This window comes from Xenopus laevis, chromosome 5L (genome assembly GCF_017654675.1).
Source record: "Xenopus laevis strain J_2021 chromosome 5L, Xenopus_laevis_v10.1, whole genome shotgun sequence".
In the NCBI taxonomy this organism is placed as follows: Eukaryota; Metazoa; Chordata; class Amphibia; order Anura; family Pipidae; genus Xenopus; species Xenopus laevis.
In genome coordinates this window covers 2713276-2728976 of record NC_054379.1, presented here as the reverse complement: position 1 = coordinate 2728976, position 15701 = coordinate 2713276, and the positions used below count along the sequence as shown (strand labels likewise).

Sequence of the window (15701 nt, the reverse complement as noted above, 5' to 3'; positions counted from 1 at the left end):
CTACTGTTAATTGCCATTTAGAAATAGAACGTCTTCAGTTTGGCACAGCCATCAGCCGGTTTCATCGCCATGAATGCGTAAGCAATGTTTAAATTCTTTTTTAAACCACCCTATTCTCTTGTAATGCTTGTGGCATGGAAGGCTTTGGGAGATTAACAACTATATCTGTAAAAACCTGGCAGCAGAGAAAGTAGAATTCAGATATGCAGTAAGAAAACAAAGGATGGAATATAAAATGCAAAGAGCAAAGTCAGGTTAAAAAGAAGAAATCTTCAGTTCCTTTGGCCACCAATGCACTGGGCCAAATTAGGTTGATCCGGTTGTTGGCCCCTGTGGCTCATATAGGAAGCCTACAGAGTCCCATCGGATGAGGATCACATTAAAATAACAATATATTCCAGGACTAATGGATATCAGGCCCATACACAGACCAATAAGCTGCCAACATGGTCTGGAGGGGCCCAGTCAACAGCTTTTATTGACCCATGTATGGTCACCTCTACTCTGAAATTAACTTCCATTGATGAGATCTAACAAGACTGAAACCGTTGTCTCCAAGTTGGACATACTAATGTTCTGTAATACTTATGGCACCAAACCGAACTGTTCTAGGGCCCCATTCTCTGCCATTCTTCTGTTTACTGCCTGCAAATTTGACCAATGAAACTGAAGTCTTGATGGGGGCTGCAGAGTCTGGATTAATAAAGTAACGTATCATCGTCATGCGTTTACATTGCATTGGTGGACATGAACCATGGCTGGTTTACCTGAACAAGCTTTCCTTAGCAGATACAATTAAAATGGACTGCAGTAGAATAGATTTTTTTTTTCTAGTGAAATACTCCTAATAATTTATAAATACACAAGAGACATGAATAAACTATAAATTATATCCTTATTAGTGATGTCATTTCTGTCACATGACTCACTGTATTGTAATAAAATATCCCCTGTTGCAAAATAATAAGTCAATTCAGAGTTCCTATAAAAGAACTTGGCAGATAGTGTCAAAGAACTGTTTGGTGACTTATAATATCCTTATATTTATAACAAGGGTACTTTATTCACTATATTAAGTAACCATTCAGACGTAAGAGCTGTGAAGATGTAGAATTGACTCCATTTTGGAGTCAAGAAGGAATTTTCCCCTCTGAGGCAAATTGGAGAGGCTTCAAATGGTTTTTTTTATTGCCTTCCTCTGGATCAACTGACAGTTAGGCAGGTTATATATAGACTTAAGGTTGAACTTGATGGACGTGTGTCTTTTTTCAACCGAATTTAATATGATACTAATCCCTCTGTTGTTTCCTGACAAAGTAAATCTGCTCTCGGGATCCCAGGAAGACCGATACCAAATGAGCCCTTTGGGCAGTCGGTTGTATAAAGTGATTTGGGGCATCGCATAATTTAACCGATTGCAGGACCACAGTAATAAAAACTCTTGTAAGAGAAAAAATACAGAATGCAATAAGTACCGTTTCCATATCATGAAATTTGGCTTTCAGCTGTAGATTTTCCTTTTCTAACTCATGGAGTTTGTCGGAACGGGCCCGAACTCCTTCCAGCTGGTCCTCCAACATTGTTTTTGTTTCCAAAAGCACCTGATTGTCCTCTTTTAACTCCTACAGAACAGGGACAAATGCAGTATTTTTAGAAAGGAGTTTTCATTGGTACTGTTTACCAAAAATTTGTTTTTTCTTCTCTGAACATGGAACAGCTGCCCATCTGTCATGTATTCAACATCCCCTAATACACCAGACAAGTATACAGAAGCAAACTGGTCATATCTTAAACAGTCCCATATGTACTGAAAGAACATGACATTTTCAAGAAAAGAAGAAAAACTTTTTGAAAGGAAAACCTCGCTTTCTTAATTTTTTGGGAATCCAATGTTTAAAGGGATACTGTCATGGGAAAAAATTTTTTTTTCAAAATGAATCAGTTAATAGTGCTGCTCCAGCAGAAATCTGCACTGAAATCCATTTCTCAAAAGAGCAAACAGATTTTTTTATATTTAATTTTGAAATCTGACATGGGGCTAGACATAGTGTCAATTTCCCAGCTGCCCTAAGTCATGTGACTTGTGCCTGCACTTTAGGATGGAACTGCTTTCTGGCAGGCTGCTGTTTTTCCTTCTCAATGTAACTGAATGTGTCTCAGTGGGACATGGGTTTTTACTATTGAGTGTTGTTCTTAGATCTACCAGGCAGCTGTTATCTTGTTTTAGGGAGCTGCTATCTGGTTACCTTCCTATTGTTCTGTTGTTTGGCTGCTGGGGGGGGGGGAAGGGAGGGGGTGATATCACTCCAACTTGCAGTAAAGAGTCATTGAAGTTTATCAGAGCACAAGTCACATGACTTGGGGCAGCTGGGAAATTGACAACATGTCTAGCCCCATGTCAGATTTCAGAATTCTGCTGGAGCAGCACTATTAACTGATTCATTTGGAATTTTTTTTTTTTTTATCCCTTTAAATGCTGTGATCAATTTATAATGTATTTATGTGCATCAGAACTGTTGGGGAAGTCTATAATTAAATAGACAATGTGCGAGGTCTTTAGAGGTTGGTCAAAAGCACAGTAAAAAATTAATTCAAATTTAGTTGAACGTTAATCTGTTGTATGCTCCAGTTTTTGAAACTTGATTTATAGCAGTCTATCATTCCTATATGTTCTCTGTGTCTGATAAGTGGCGAGTGTTTCCGAGGCTACATTGAGCCATACAGCTTAATAACTGCTCATTGATGATTGGATGACCTCACAGGCCAATGGAGGACTGCATTAAATGCACCTCTGCAGTACTTACCCAATAGGAGGATTGTTGATCGTCTGTACAACTGCATGAAGTTGACTGCTCTACCGCCATATAAGTTGTGCTGTGCTAAGTGGAGTTGTTAGCAAAGAGCAACTTACCCAATAGGATACAATGAAAAACCTTTCCCAGGTGGCTGATTTTTAGACCGATTATCAGTCAGTCAGAGGGCCTCCATACATGGGGCATACATCTCCTGCTTTAGAGTCAGAACTTTTATTGGCACGTGCATGACCACCTTATGTTACATTGATTTAATAAATCATTCGTTGGATTTAAACATTTATTTATATGGTTCTCAGGATTAAAATTGAATGTTTGAACCAGACAGTTGTCCTATGGGAAGTGTTTGGGATCAAAAAATATTATTTCCAGTGATATATGGCACTCATATATAATATATTCCCTCCATTACTCACATCCACTCTAGCTTTGTAAAACTCAATGTCGTGCATTCTCTCTTTGTACCGGCTCAGTTCACTCTCAAGCTTGTCAACTCGAATGGCTTTTTCCCTGAGTGCGTCCAGCTCATCCCGATAAACTCGAGCAGACCGAGCATCTGCCAGCAAGTTCATGTTCTGCCAAGTAATGGAGGAGACAAAAAGTGTAAACTCAAGGGGTTTTCAAATAAACATCTATAAACATCTGAAAGAAAATTGAAGGGAACATCTATCAATTTTTAAACTGATCCTCATGATGCAGGCAATAATAAACCATGTACATATATTTTGCCCAAAAAGTACCGTATATACTCGCGTATAAGCAGTCCCAAGTATAAGCCGAGGTACCTAATTTTACCTCCAAAAACTGGGAAAGCTTATTGACTCGAGTATAAGCCTAGGGTGAGAAATGCAGCAGCTTCTGGTAAGTTTCAATCAAAAAATTGAGGGTTTCTGCTCCCATTGGAGGTGCCAACTATTCTTGGACGCTTGACCCGAGTATAAGCCGAAGTAGAGTTTTTCAGCATATTTTGGGGGCTTATACTCGAGTATATATGGTATCATTACCTCTAAATTACACCTTACAGGAACTTCCCATAGATCCCTTCTGGTCCCTGTCTGTTTTATGAATTAGCATGTCCTAACAGTCATTCCCCAGAAGCACAATAGGATATGTGGAGCCAAATACTTATCTGACCTCATAAAGGAAACGCAATACTGAAGTTCTCTTTCAGGTCTACCAAGCTGCTGGCTGCCCACACACAAAATAGTGATCGGCTGTTACCCTACAAGTGTTGGATACTGCCAGGTATATTACTTAAATATAATCAAAAATATTTGGTGAACGTTTTTTGCCCGACCATTACAGATGAAAGAGACTTTGAAAGAATATGATTTTATGAAACCCTCTTTTTGGGGACATCATGTCTAAGACTTGCTCCTCTGCCCTCCAGCAAGGGCCAAGAGCCAGTATAGTTGGTGCTCACTTATTGCTCTCCATAAACAAACCACCAACCTGCTAATCACACTCGCATCCCAGGTGAGTACCTAATGAGGAGATACTTGGATATCTCGAACTGTTTTCTGTGATTTTTAAAGCATGTCTATTATCTTGTTAAACCAAAACAGTCTACGTATCTGTATAGGTCTATGCTAGTACACGGAAGGAAGGGTCTTACCTCTTGCTGGACTCGCTTAAATTCTGCTTCCAGGTGTCCAACCTCCTGTTTACTGTCCAGGTATAGTTCTGTTTTCTCTTCCCTTAAAAAACACAGAAAGGTGAAAAAGGTTAAATTGGAAGTATCTAGTAGAATTAAGCTTTAAGAGCTTTCTTAATAAAACATATCATTGCTTAAAGCTGTTGGGATGAGTGGTGAAACGTTTCAAGAAAGCTCTATATCATGACCTGGATGAATGATAATTTTCATAGACATATTGTTAAATTAAAGTGGATGGTTTGGAAGTTTTAGAGTTTTCAGTTTTATAGTTATCAAACAACACAGTGAGCATGTTGTAGCAGTACTCTATCTATTACCAGTTACCTACATATTCATTGAGATTCGTTTAAAGCCCTTTCTGTGAAAACAAAGACGATGTACAATGAAACAAAAGGGACTTTTCAATCCACATTATATATTGTATTGTACCTTATATATTAAATATACACTGTATTTTACAAATAAAATTACAGTCTGTCGTTATAGTTATAAACTACAAAGTACAAATGGCAGCAGATTTTGATTATCAACTTAATGAGGTTAAAGTTCTGATATCGAAGCTGAACGTGATTATGTCAAAGTAAATGGTCGGTACAGTATTTAAATGGATTAAAACAGGGCTGTTAGGACAACACTTGTACTAGAGATGTAACCTGGGAGTGAACTGAATACACTGCAAAAGGATGTGTTTTTGGGTACAAATGTGTTGTATGTGTTTATGTTCAGAACATATGGGTGTCCTTAACTTAAGTTCATTCTCTTCTACCGCTCATTAAGGCTGAAAATTTGTGAGTGCTACCCAACCTTCCTCAACAATTCCTCAAAAAGCTCTAAGTTCACTAAGCACTGCATTTGTGTTAGAGAGGAGAACCCACCCAGCAATCAAAGGAGAGCTTCAGGAGCTTCCAGGCTCCAAAGAATGTAGTTGGTAGCACCAAAAGAGCTTACACAAGAATGTAGACACAGATGTAACCCCACCCAGCAGGGCATCACAGCTCTGGGATTCAACAATAATAAAGGGGTATCACTGGTGCCATCGAACAGGGAAGACAGACAGGAGGGGCTGCCGTATCCAGACCACTATGACATGTGGTTGGGAAGTTGTCCATAAAAGATGTTTTGCACCTTAGTTAAATTAGACAACACATCATTTTGGGTACCTGAACAATCAAAATGTCTGCTCCTTCCCTGACCCCAATCTTTTTTAAATCAGTGTGCTAGTACCAGTCTGTTATATGAAACATGTATACGGTAATGTATGAAGTGTCAAATAATCATGCTAGAGGCTATTAATGTACAAATGGAATTGTGTCGTCTATAGGGACTGCTATATTAATAATGTATAATTCTCTAAAAAAAAAAACCCGAACCCACACTTGAAGCTGGAAAGAGTCCAGAACAAGAAGGCAAATAATTCTAAAACAATAAAAAAAACGAAGGCCAAAAAGTTTCTTCGAATTGGGCATTCTATAACATACTAAAAGTGAACCACCCCTTTAACAATGCAAATCAAAGAAATACTAATAAAACAATTTAGTCTGCCCCAACATATTCCGGCTAGACTGAGGACTCATAGTGGCAGGTTTACTTTGGATGTTTCCTATAACAGATATAGAACAGTATTATTATAGCACCAGTCATTCACTTATCAACATTATGACTCTACTGTATATGAAATGCATGAAACAGTCTCCAGGTTTTGTATCTACGCACATATGTAGACATATAGTTACACAATGTGACATTATCTGAGAGGTTAAAGGAGATTTAATAAGTGAGAATATGAGCAGAGCACTGAGATATTATTATTAATAAGATTAATTAAGATTAAACTGACACCTGCTGAACGAGGCACTTCTTTAATAATTCTCTTTCCTAAATGACTACAGGGGGTTGATTGTAAAATTGAAGCTCCTTTTTGGCATTTACAAAAGGCAACGAGGCGATCCAATGTGCAGCTTCCCATCTCCGACACAGAGAGCAGCCAATAGCCATCAAACTCTCACTGCCGTTAAGATTTCTAATTATAGGTTTTTATCTCCAGACTGAGGACTGCACCAAATTATCAGGAGCACAGTGGCGTTTAATGTTTAGGAGATGTATTAAGTGCCAATCACTGTAATAACAGCAATTTCTGGGACAATTGTCCTGGTGCAGCTGTATGCAGAACATGCTCCGTGCCTCCCGCAACACTAGAAGATAATAGAGACAATGAAGAAGACCAGACAGGACTATGGCTCAGTGTTGCCTTCAGAAGTTCAATCGTTCTGTGTAGTTGCCCTTTACAAAACAGTAGCTGTGACATGTGGGCACACACCCTAATCTAGGGACACCTTCAAAATTTGGCACTTGTGTATCTAATTATGTTTCATCATGCATTGGACAAATGGGGTTCTAATTTCTTATGAAATCTCAAGTGTCTGCTATTTAAATTACTGTAATGCGTTCTTTTAGATGGACCTAGTGATGGTGTGATTACTTATCTTGCGTCATGCGGAAACCAACAATGACTCCTGAGAATGGGCAGTTAAAACCAAAATGGATAAAACAATTATATAGCAAAAAAAGTACCTCCTTTTTGTAAAATATAAGAATATTATTAGTCACGAGGAGTTCCAAGCACAAGGCCCAAGACCAAATGTTTTTATACAGGTCATGAAACTCTGAGCGGACTTCTAGGGGCAGATTTGCTAAGGTTCAAATGGTAAATTTAAATATTCGAGTTGTTTTTTTGGTCAAAACTCGAGTTTAAAACCACCGACTCGAAATCAAATTCAAAATTCAAATTCAAATCAGAGATTCATCATCCCCCTACCCTGGAAGTAACTAGAATTTCGATAGGTCGCCACCTAAAACCTGCAGAGTTCATGTAGTAGTCAATGGCAGAGGACCACTGACCGATCTGAAGAAATTAATAGCCTTCCTGACATTCGGAGAATAACTCGATTCAAATTGAGGTCGAATTTGATTCAGGTCAGTAACATTCGAGGTAAAAAAACTAACACTCGACCTTTGATAAATCAGCCCCCTCATATCCTCATATTTTTCAACAAGAGGTACTTTTTTATTATAAGACACAAGTTTCAGTGAGTCAAGTGACAGGAATGACATCACTAAGCACAAACCGACAGTTTATTGCAATTTCTAAATTCTACAAGATAACTTTCTATGATTCAAGCATGGATTAGAAAAGACCACTGCTGCCCATATTCACCCAGTGACATAATAGAACACATTAGGGTTTTAAAGCCTTTCTGCCATGGAGATTCCAAGTCCATAATCCATTACCTAAGGAGGACCTGAAACATCTTGGGATATTTCTTGGTATATTAAGGCAGACTGGAGTTCTTTGACAATAATTGGAGCTTTGGACTGGCCTTGAGTGGATTTCCAAAATACAGGAAACAGACATATTACAAATCTGTTAAATCTGCTCTTTCACCATTGACCCAACAGGCTGATTTCAGAGGCTCACATTGTTCTGAAAAATATAATGTAGCTTTATCCTAGTTTAGGGCTTTCTGGAAGAGTAAGGGGGATACTGGATGTGGATGCAATTAGCTTAAAGTAGATGTTTTTTCTTAACGTATCTACAGAAGTGGTGGCTGAACATATACCACACATGTAACTAAAGCAAAGGACCCCACTCTCTTACTGCCATAACTTATTTCATGAGGCACCCTTGCATTTTGCTGGATTGGTTTCCTGTTGGACTTTAAATGGCACCATCTCCTTACCCTGTACTGTGGGTGTTCCTTTTCTCCTAGAAGGCACAGGTCCCAGCCAATGCATGTACACCACAATGATCACACTGGGAAACAATGCCTAAAGCCAGTAGCTGTTGTACCTCCACTAGAAGACAATTGACCCTTCCTGGTTGGTATATATTTAATCTTGTGGCTCTGCTCTCTCTCATTCCTTCTTTCACCGAGGTGGCACCTTTGCTGTAACCTATGCTTGGCTTTCACAACAGATCCAGATTCTTTCATTCTTCCTTATTATGCACACTTAATACCATGGGCCTTCATTTGTTTTCATCATACCAAGGTCAGCAGGCTGCCTGATGTTTTACACGGTTGTGGGGAGTTACTTTTGTGCTTTCTCTTGGCATTACTCCCGCTTTACCCGTTTTCTTGTTTTTCTTTTATGAATTCCTTTATTAAGTTCAACCACAAATACTTAGACTGCGGGACAGAGGATCTAATGAGCAATGATTTTATGTTCATTTAAGCGGTCCTTTGAAGATGCTGATGCAAGTCTGGGATTAAAATTATATTTTACTTGATGGATCTCTGCAATTACTGTTTTGTCCACAACTTTATACTCCAAGATAATGAACTATTTTGGTCAAAATGTCATATTAATGACAAAATGTCACAATATTATACTCCAATCCAATAAGCACAATAGTACAAGTAAGACCCAATATTAAGATCTCAGACCCTTCATAATACTGCTGCAAACAACCTCCAAAGCCCGTCTGAATATAAAGCCTAGTCCCAACAGAATGCTGGTTGGACCTTCACTTGCAACTGTCATCACCAGGTTGGTAACATTCTAGCTTTTATAAACTAAATGTTATGTGGAGAACTGTAAGTGTTCACATATATGGTTATGGAGTTCTCATCAATCCCAACACCATACATTTATTTTTTAGCATTGAATATTAATTATAATTTATTTAGCTTAGGTTACCTAAAGGGGAGGCTCAACACAAGTGTATTCCAAGCACAGTGGAGAACCTCGCTCAGGGTTGTCTATGATCAAGGCTCTGGAGATTCATTTCTTCTACAAATCCTTTTCATTGTCTTTGTCCACATTAGTTATTGACGGCACCAGTCAGTGATTTATTTTCTTAAAATGCCTTTATTGGGACATGGGCTCTGACCCCAAACACTTGGCAACGTTTCAAACGGCCGTGGCTTGAGAAAAGGCTGAGAATGAACGGATTGGAGGTGGAAACCGTTGGACGTGCATCAGATTAAAATAATTTAGAGGTGAGGGTGCTGACTGTGAAACTTGTGAAACGGATTGTCTTTGTCCAGTCAGGACAGAAAAGTTACAATTATGCCATCACAAGTTTATTCAACTAGGCCTCAGCAGATGCTACAGAACACTGTTGTTTCAATTCTGGTTCTTGGGTATATGCGAGTTAAAGTTAAAGAAACCACCATGTCCTTCAAGATGAATGTTCCTAATGCCCCAGCTTGTGAAACAATGGAGTACAACAATGCACCTTAAACTAAGGACGGATAACTGAAAATGCTCAGTATAAAAATATATCAAAATAATGTGTCACTGAAGAACAATATATTTCACAAGTACAAAATGAATGAATGAAATCATGGCATCCTGCCCTCCTTTCCAAGATTACTCACAGCTCTTGTCTCAGTCTTCTTATTTTCGCCTTGGCGTCTGCCAGCTCCACGGACAAATGCTGTCTGCTCTCGGTGCGTCTCATGCTCGGGGATCCAGATGGAGACTGAGCAGATGTAGCGAGAGGTGCGAAATGAAGGGAGTCCCTCTCCTCTGTCAGTTCGATGATTGTCTGGAAAAGCAGGGAGAGTGTTTACATTAAGATAATGAAGGCTCTATGGCATCACTGGATAAGGTTCTGTATATTGTGCATGACTTTTAGACCCTTTATGACCCCACAGTTTGAATAAGATCTTCCGGGTTAGAGAAACCCACAGATTGAAAAAAATCTACAGGGTTAGGTATGAACATGGGCATCCAGAGTTTGAACTACAATTCCCAACATCCAACTGATATAAGTAATATGCACGGATGTAGGTTTAAAGGGGAAGTGATTTCATATGCCTTCGATGGATGGTTTTATACAGCTGGTGTGAACTTGTGTTTAAAAGGAGACGTGCCCTTTGGATAATTAGGGCATATTACATTACTATCCTAATCGAATACAGTAAAACATACAAATAAGAGCCTTGAACACCCACATATAACTGAACAAGCAGTGAAATTAATGAATTCTCATGCTGAAACAATAAACCACACTACATTTGTAATCTTCACACATATATTGATTCACACAGGAACAAACCAAACAAGTCCATTATAAACCAATGTTCTATTCCTCCACTTCCTTGGGGAACATCTTTTGACTACGTTCTGTTTCCATCACTATCACACAACCGTTTTTATGGACATTGATTCCTGTATCAATTTGAGCTGCCCTACAGGAACGTCTGCCTCCAAAACTACACAAGTTATGTAAATGTCATGGAATTACCAATCAACAGCATGTCAATGTACAGGCATGGGATTCCTTATCTGGAAACCTGCTATTCAGAAAGCTTTAAAATTACAGAAAGGCAATTTTTCCATAGAGGAAATTTTAAAGGAAAACTAAAGCTTAAAGAAGTAGCTAGAAATGCAGATTATATTTTGTGCTTCTGTACCAGCCCAAGGCAACCACAGCCCTTTAGCAGTAAAGATCTGTGTCTCCAAAGATGCCCCAGTAGCTCCCCATCTTCTTTTCTGCACATGCTCTGTGCTGCTGTCACTTACCTGAGATTAGCGGCCGACTCACAATATACTAGTTATCGAGGAGTTCCATGACCATATAAAAAAGACAAGGCTGAAGGCCGAGTGTTGTTATACAGGTCATGGAACTCCGAGGTGACTTCTAATATCCTCATATTTTGCAACAGGGGTTACTTTGTCAATTATAATGATTATTATAAAACACAAGTTTCAGTGAGTCATGTGACAGAAATGACATCACTAAACTCTGATTATAACCAATGACATCACTAAGCCCCGTATAGAAGGATATCATTTGAAGGATATTCATGGCTCTCGAGTATTATATAGAATAACTAGTAATTAATTCAGATTCTCTTTACATGGCAGCCCAGAATGCAATAATCAGCCTTGTATCACCCACTTACAGGACACGCAAAGCTCATTTTCTCCCTGATGATTTCGGACGACTCCTAAGCTTTGCTTCTACGAACACACTGAGCATGTGCAGAGTCAATGACACTACTAACAAAATCCAAGATGACTCCCTTTGCACAACTTTGAAGACCCGAATCGTTACTGTTATAGAGATTCTGAAATGGACTGAATAATCAGTCGGATGTCCGTGGCTGCCCGCGAACTGACTGACCACGTAATGAATAAAAAAGTAACTTTCAGGTCGCTGTAATATGGATAAGAACATGGTTAAATGGAATGCAAGTTCCTCAATCCTTCCAGGACCCCCCTTACAGGTAAAATGGTGTTTCACATGCTCAGTTACCAGGCTGGGTGGGAAGAAAAAGAAGGTAGTGGGGAGTTAGTTAGTAGGCAGTTAGTTAGTAGGCAGTTAGTTAGTAGGCAGTTAGTTAGTAGGCAGTTAGTTAGTAGGCAGTTAGTTAGTAGGCAGTTAAGAATTCTCACTGCCTTACCAGCACAAATAATTAGTGGTGCTTGCGAAGCAAAGCATCACTACTGTTATCTTGCAAACTTATTTTTATTCTTCTTCCGTATGAAAGTTTGGCGCGTAACTAGTCCCGCACCGTTTGTCCTAGACCCATGAATGAGGTGTCAAATCGTGCGGCTTAATCGGGAATGGGGTGGTATGACTTTTCTAAGGGGTGGGTGGTTAATTGCCCCTTGCGGGGGCAATTAACCACCCCGAAAAGTCCCATAGATTAACATTGAGGCCAACTTTTGACAGATTCTAGCGCAGAGAGGGAATCTTGTAGAAACGTTAAATTTACCACATTTGAAGAGGTTTGCGACCTGTGTCAGATGATACCCCACACGAGGGTATAAGTTTTACCCCCGGGGCAGGAGAGGTCCCCAAATTTGCCCCATTGACTTATAATGGGGAATTTATCGAATAATTAGTTTGTCGCAGACCCATGAATGAGGTGTCAAACCGTTCAGCTTATTCGGGAATGGGGTGTTGTGACTTTTCTGTCCTATTTTGGGGACCCAAAAAAGTGAGCGGAGCCGCAAACAACCAATCAGATTTTCCCTATTGACTTCAATGAGAAAATGTAAACAGCTGTAATTCTCACAGTAATAAAGCCAGAGCTCCCAAACTTGGCACCGTGGGTCACTGGGTGACTGCAGCCAAAATTTACAAAAAGTGGGCGGAGTCTACAACAGCCAATCAAATTTCAGCCATTCAATTAAATAGGAAAATTTTAAACTGCTGCCGCTCTTAGACGGTTAATGGCAGGGTCCTCAAAGTTGGCACAGTTGGTCACTGGGGGACTGGGATTAAAATTAAGAAAAGTGGGTGGAGCCAAAACCAACCAATCAGATTTCTTTGATTGGTTTTAATGGAAAAATTAAGAAGGCTGCCATTCTCTCAGTATTGATGTCAGGGACCTTGAATATCACAAATGTGGTCGCTGGGGGTTTCCACTTCAAGTTTAGAAAAAGTGGGCGGAGCCACCAACAACCAATCAAATTTCATTCATTGATTTTCAATAGAAAAAAATAGAAATGCTGCCATTTTTACACATTAAATGACAGCATTCCCAAACTTTGGTATGTTAGTCACTGAGTGACTGTGGTTCACAATTAGGAAAAAAAGGGGCGGGGCAACAACAGCCAATCAGATTTGGGCCTGAGTTTTGCCACGGCAAGCACCACTCACATTTTCTTCAGGAAATGTACCTCTCTAGTTACATCTACATCCCTCATCCCAATTTAGTTTCTGTCATTTCTGTCTTTAACTTGAGAGATTGTTAATTTATCTATGTGAGTGATACAAGAACTTCAGCAGCATTCATTGGCAACTCCTGCTTTACTGCAGCACAACATTACAGTAAAGCGAGACAACACTCCATTCACACGCGACACTTTACGCTTCCACCAGATGGACAGCTCTGATTTATGTCAGACTTTAGGCATGAGGCAAACACATACAGCCGAGACCTCTCTAACAAATAGCCACCCACTGAATAAACTCTCTTTTTCGAGGAGGAATTCCTGCAGTTGTTCTAATGATTCATCGGATACTTCCCACTGGAATCCACAGCCCCGTAAGGAGCCTCCTTAACCCTCTCTTAGGAGTTGTCATCTTATGATAATATTGGCAAATATGTCTTAGCTGGGATATTGGCCTATTTTCCTAGGGACTAATCAACTCTTGTTTCCTTTATCAATGGGGATGGGGAGAATTATTGATCGGTCTATGTCCAGCCTAGGGTTGCCACATGTTCGGTTTTGACCCCAACAGTTCGGTTTTTCCAAGGCCTGTTCAGATCTCAACTTTGTGTTCAGTTTTCAGCCTAGTGAACAGCCAGAACATTAATGTGGCCAAATGAAAACCAATTAAATACCAAGATACTCTCCTTGACGTGGCTTAGTTATTATGAAGTGCGGCTCATTTCTTGTTATTACAGAAACAAGGAAATTAATCAAAAATAAGAAACAGTTTTTCTAAATGAGCAATGCTGTATTTCAGAGCTTTCTGGATAACTGATTTGAGGTTAAAGGATTGGTCTTACTCATCGGCCAGAATAGACACAATAGATGTAGGGTTTCTAGTCATGTGGGTTTCAACTGAACGTCTCAGTTTGTCAAAGGGCTGTCAGTTCAAAACTTTCTGTCCCATTTAAAACATTGTGAAAACTGGACAGAAATCCATCCATTTGCATACAAGTGATGTAATAACCCTGACTCAGCATCATAACTCCATGACATCATTGTGCCTATGTCATCAGGCCCACCCCAAGATCACTGCTCCACCCCCAATGCTATCTGCCCCGCCCCTATTGTTGAGGTTTAGCCACCAGCAAAAGTAACAACTCTAGTCCAGCCTGATCTACATATTTAAGTATTGACAGTTGGGCAATAGTTGGGGCAATTTTTATGCAACATTTTTGGTAGTACTAAGATCTCAGTGGTACATTTGTTATAATAAACGGCTGTGTGCCGCCTGGGGAATATCTATTATGTACCCGGGTACTTAGAGCTGTGCGTAATTACTGGGACATTTGTGGTTGTGACTATGAAGTCCATGATTCACCTTGTGTGGCCTATTTTAAATATGTGCATGTTTTTATCTGGCGTTTTTTGCATTAAAGGCTTTTTGTAATTTTCTCTGCCTTGTCTGGGGGAAGCTCCGTTAGTAAAGGGGATCAGCGGAGAAATTAAATGTTACTGGGCCCCACAGGGAATTAATGTTAGGGTCCCCAACATATCCAGAGATTGTCCTGGTCGACCAATATATGTTGAAATTGCTCATTAATTAGGGCCTCATGGGGCCCCATATACCTCCTGGGCCCCCCGGCAGCCGCAGGGTCTCTTCCCCAGTAGTTACACCCCTATAGGGGATTCTATCTTTACATTCATGTGTTTGTAATGCACAATATAAATAAATCACAACTTGTTTGTGCTTTCATACACATGTATTTAGCATATACCTGCCTGGGACACACGCCACATCCACCTCAACCCGAAAGCCCCTTCCCTTTGTTTTACAGTCACAATGGAATTAAGAGACACAGCCATTAGGGCTCCTACCTCTGTATAGTCGTCTCTCTCATCAACCAGCCTCTTCAGGTGGAAAGAAACATTTTTTAGAAGAGCTTCTAAATCTTCCGACGACATCTCCGTCGGTTCCATTAGCTGCAAATCAAACACGTTTTCCTGATTGTGCGTTACCTAAAATGCAAAAAACAAACAACAATAGTGTGTAAGTAGATATTTGTGCAATAACAGTGTGGGGAATGAGCTAAAATATATAAACCTGTATTCAGATTTAAACTGTGAGCTTGGATAGGTCTGTCATTTAAGGGGGGGTTCACCTTCAGCTTAACTTTTAGTATCTTATAGAATGGCCTATTCTTGGTTATTTTTCAATTGGTCTTCATTTTTTTTTCTTCTGACATTTTTCCCATGACAGTATCCCTTCAATATTTTGTTCTGTTATGAGACATTCAGCTCTGTTCTCTTTCCTCTGGATTTTTGGGACTTCAAACTGATAAGGCTATGGACACATATGTTTAACCGCCGCAGTTCGCGCCACGGGTTTTAAAATAGTCGACCGCTGTGTAAATCCGCTAGTGGAAGTGTCATAGCCTTAACTTGAAACCGCTATGCAGTGGTCGGCTTTTTCTAAAAACCTCTGTGAAATTTTAAAAATTAGAATTAATTAACTTGAAAACGCTACGCAGCGGTCGTTTTTTTTTTTTTTTTAAAACTATGCGGTTAAGCGTATGTGTGTCCATAGCCATAGGACAATTGGCATCTGATTAAACTAGGGA

General features: G+C 39.6%; 1 protein-coding gene across 7 annotated transcripts in view; it reads right to left on the bottom strand.

The window, feature by feature from the left end:
* The window catches only part of ccdc88a.L (coiled-coil domain containing 88A L homeolog), a 117420-nt gene that overhangs the window by 52605 nt on the left and 49114 nt on the right, over positions 1-15701 (bottom strand). For all 7 annotated transcript variants that reach the window (XM_018262510.2, XM_018262511.2, XM_041562433.1 and 4 more), the window contains exons 7-11: positions 14959-15099; positions 9846-10015; positions 4429-4510; positions 3230-3388; positions 1476-1622 (exon numbers count right to left, since the gene is read on the bottom strand). In XM_018262510.2, the coding sequence (XP_018117999.1) occupies positions 1476-1622; positions 3230-3388; positions 4429-4510; positions 9846-10015; positions 14959-15099 (699 nt within the window). The remainder of the gene's footprint in view (positions 1-1475; positions 1623-3229; positions 3389-4428; positions 4511-9845; positions 10016-14958; positions 15100-15701) is intronic.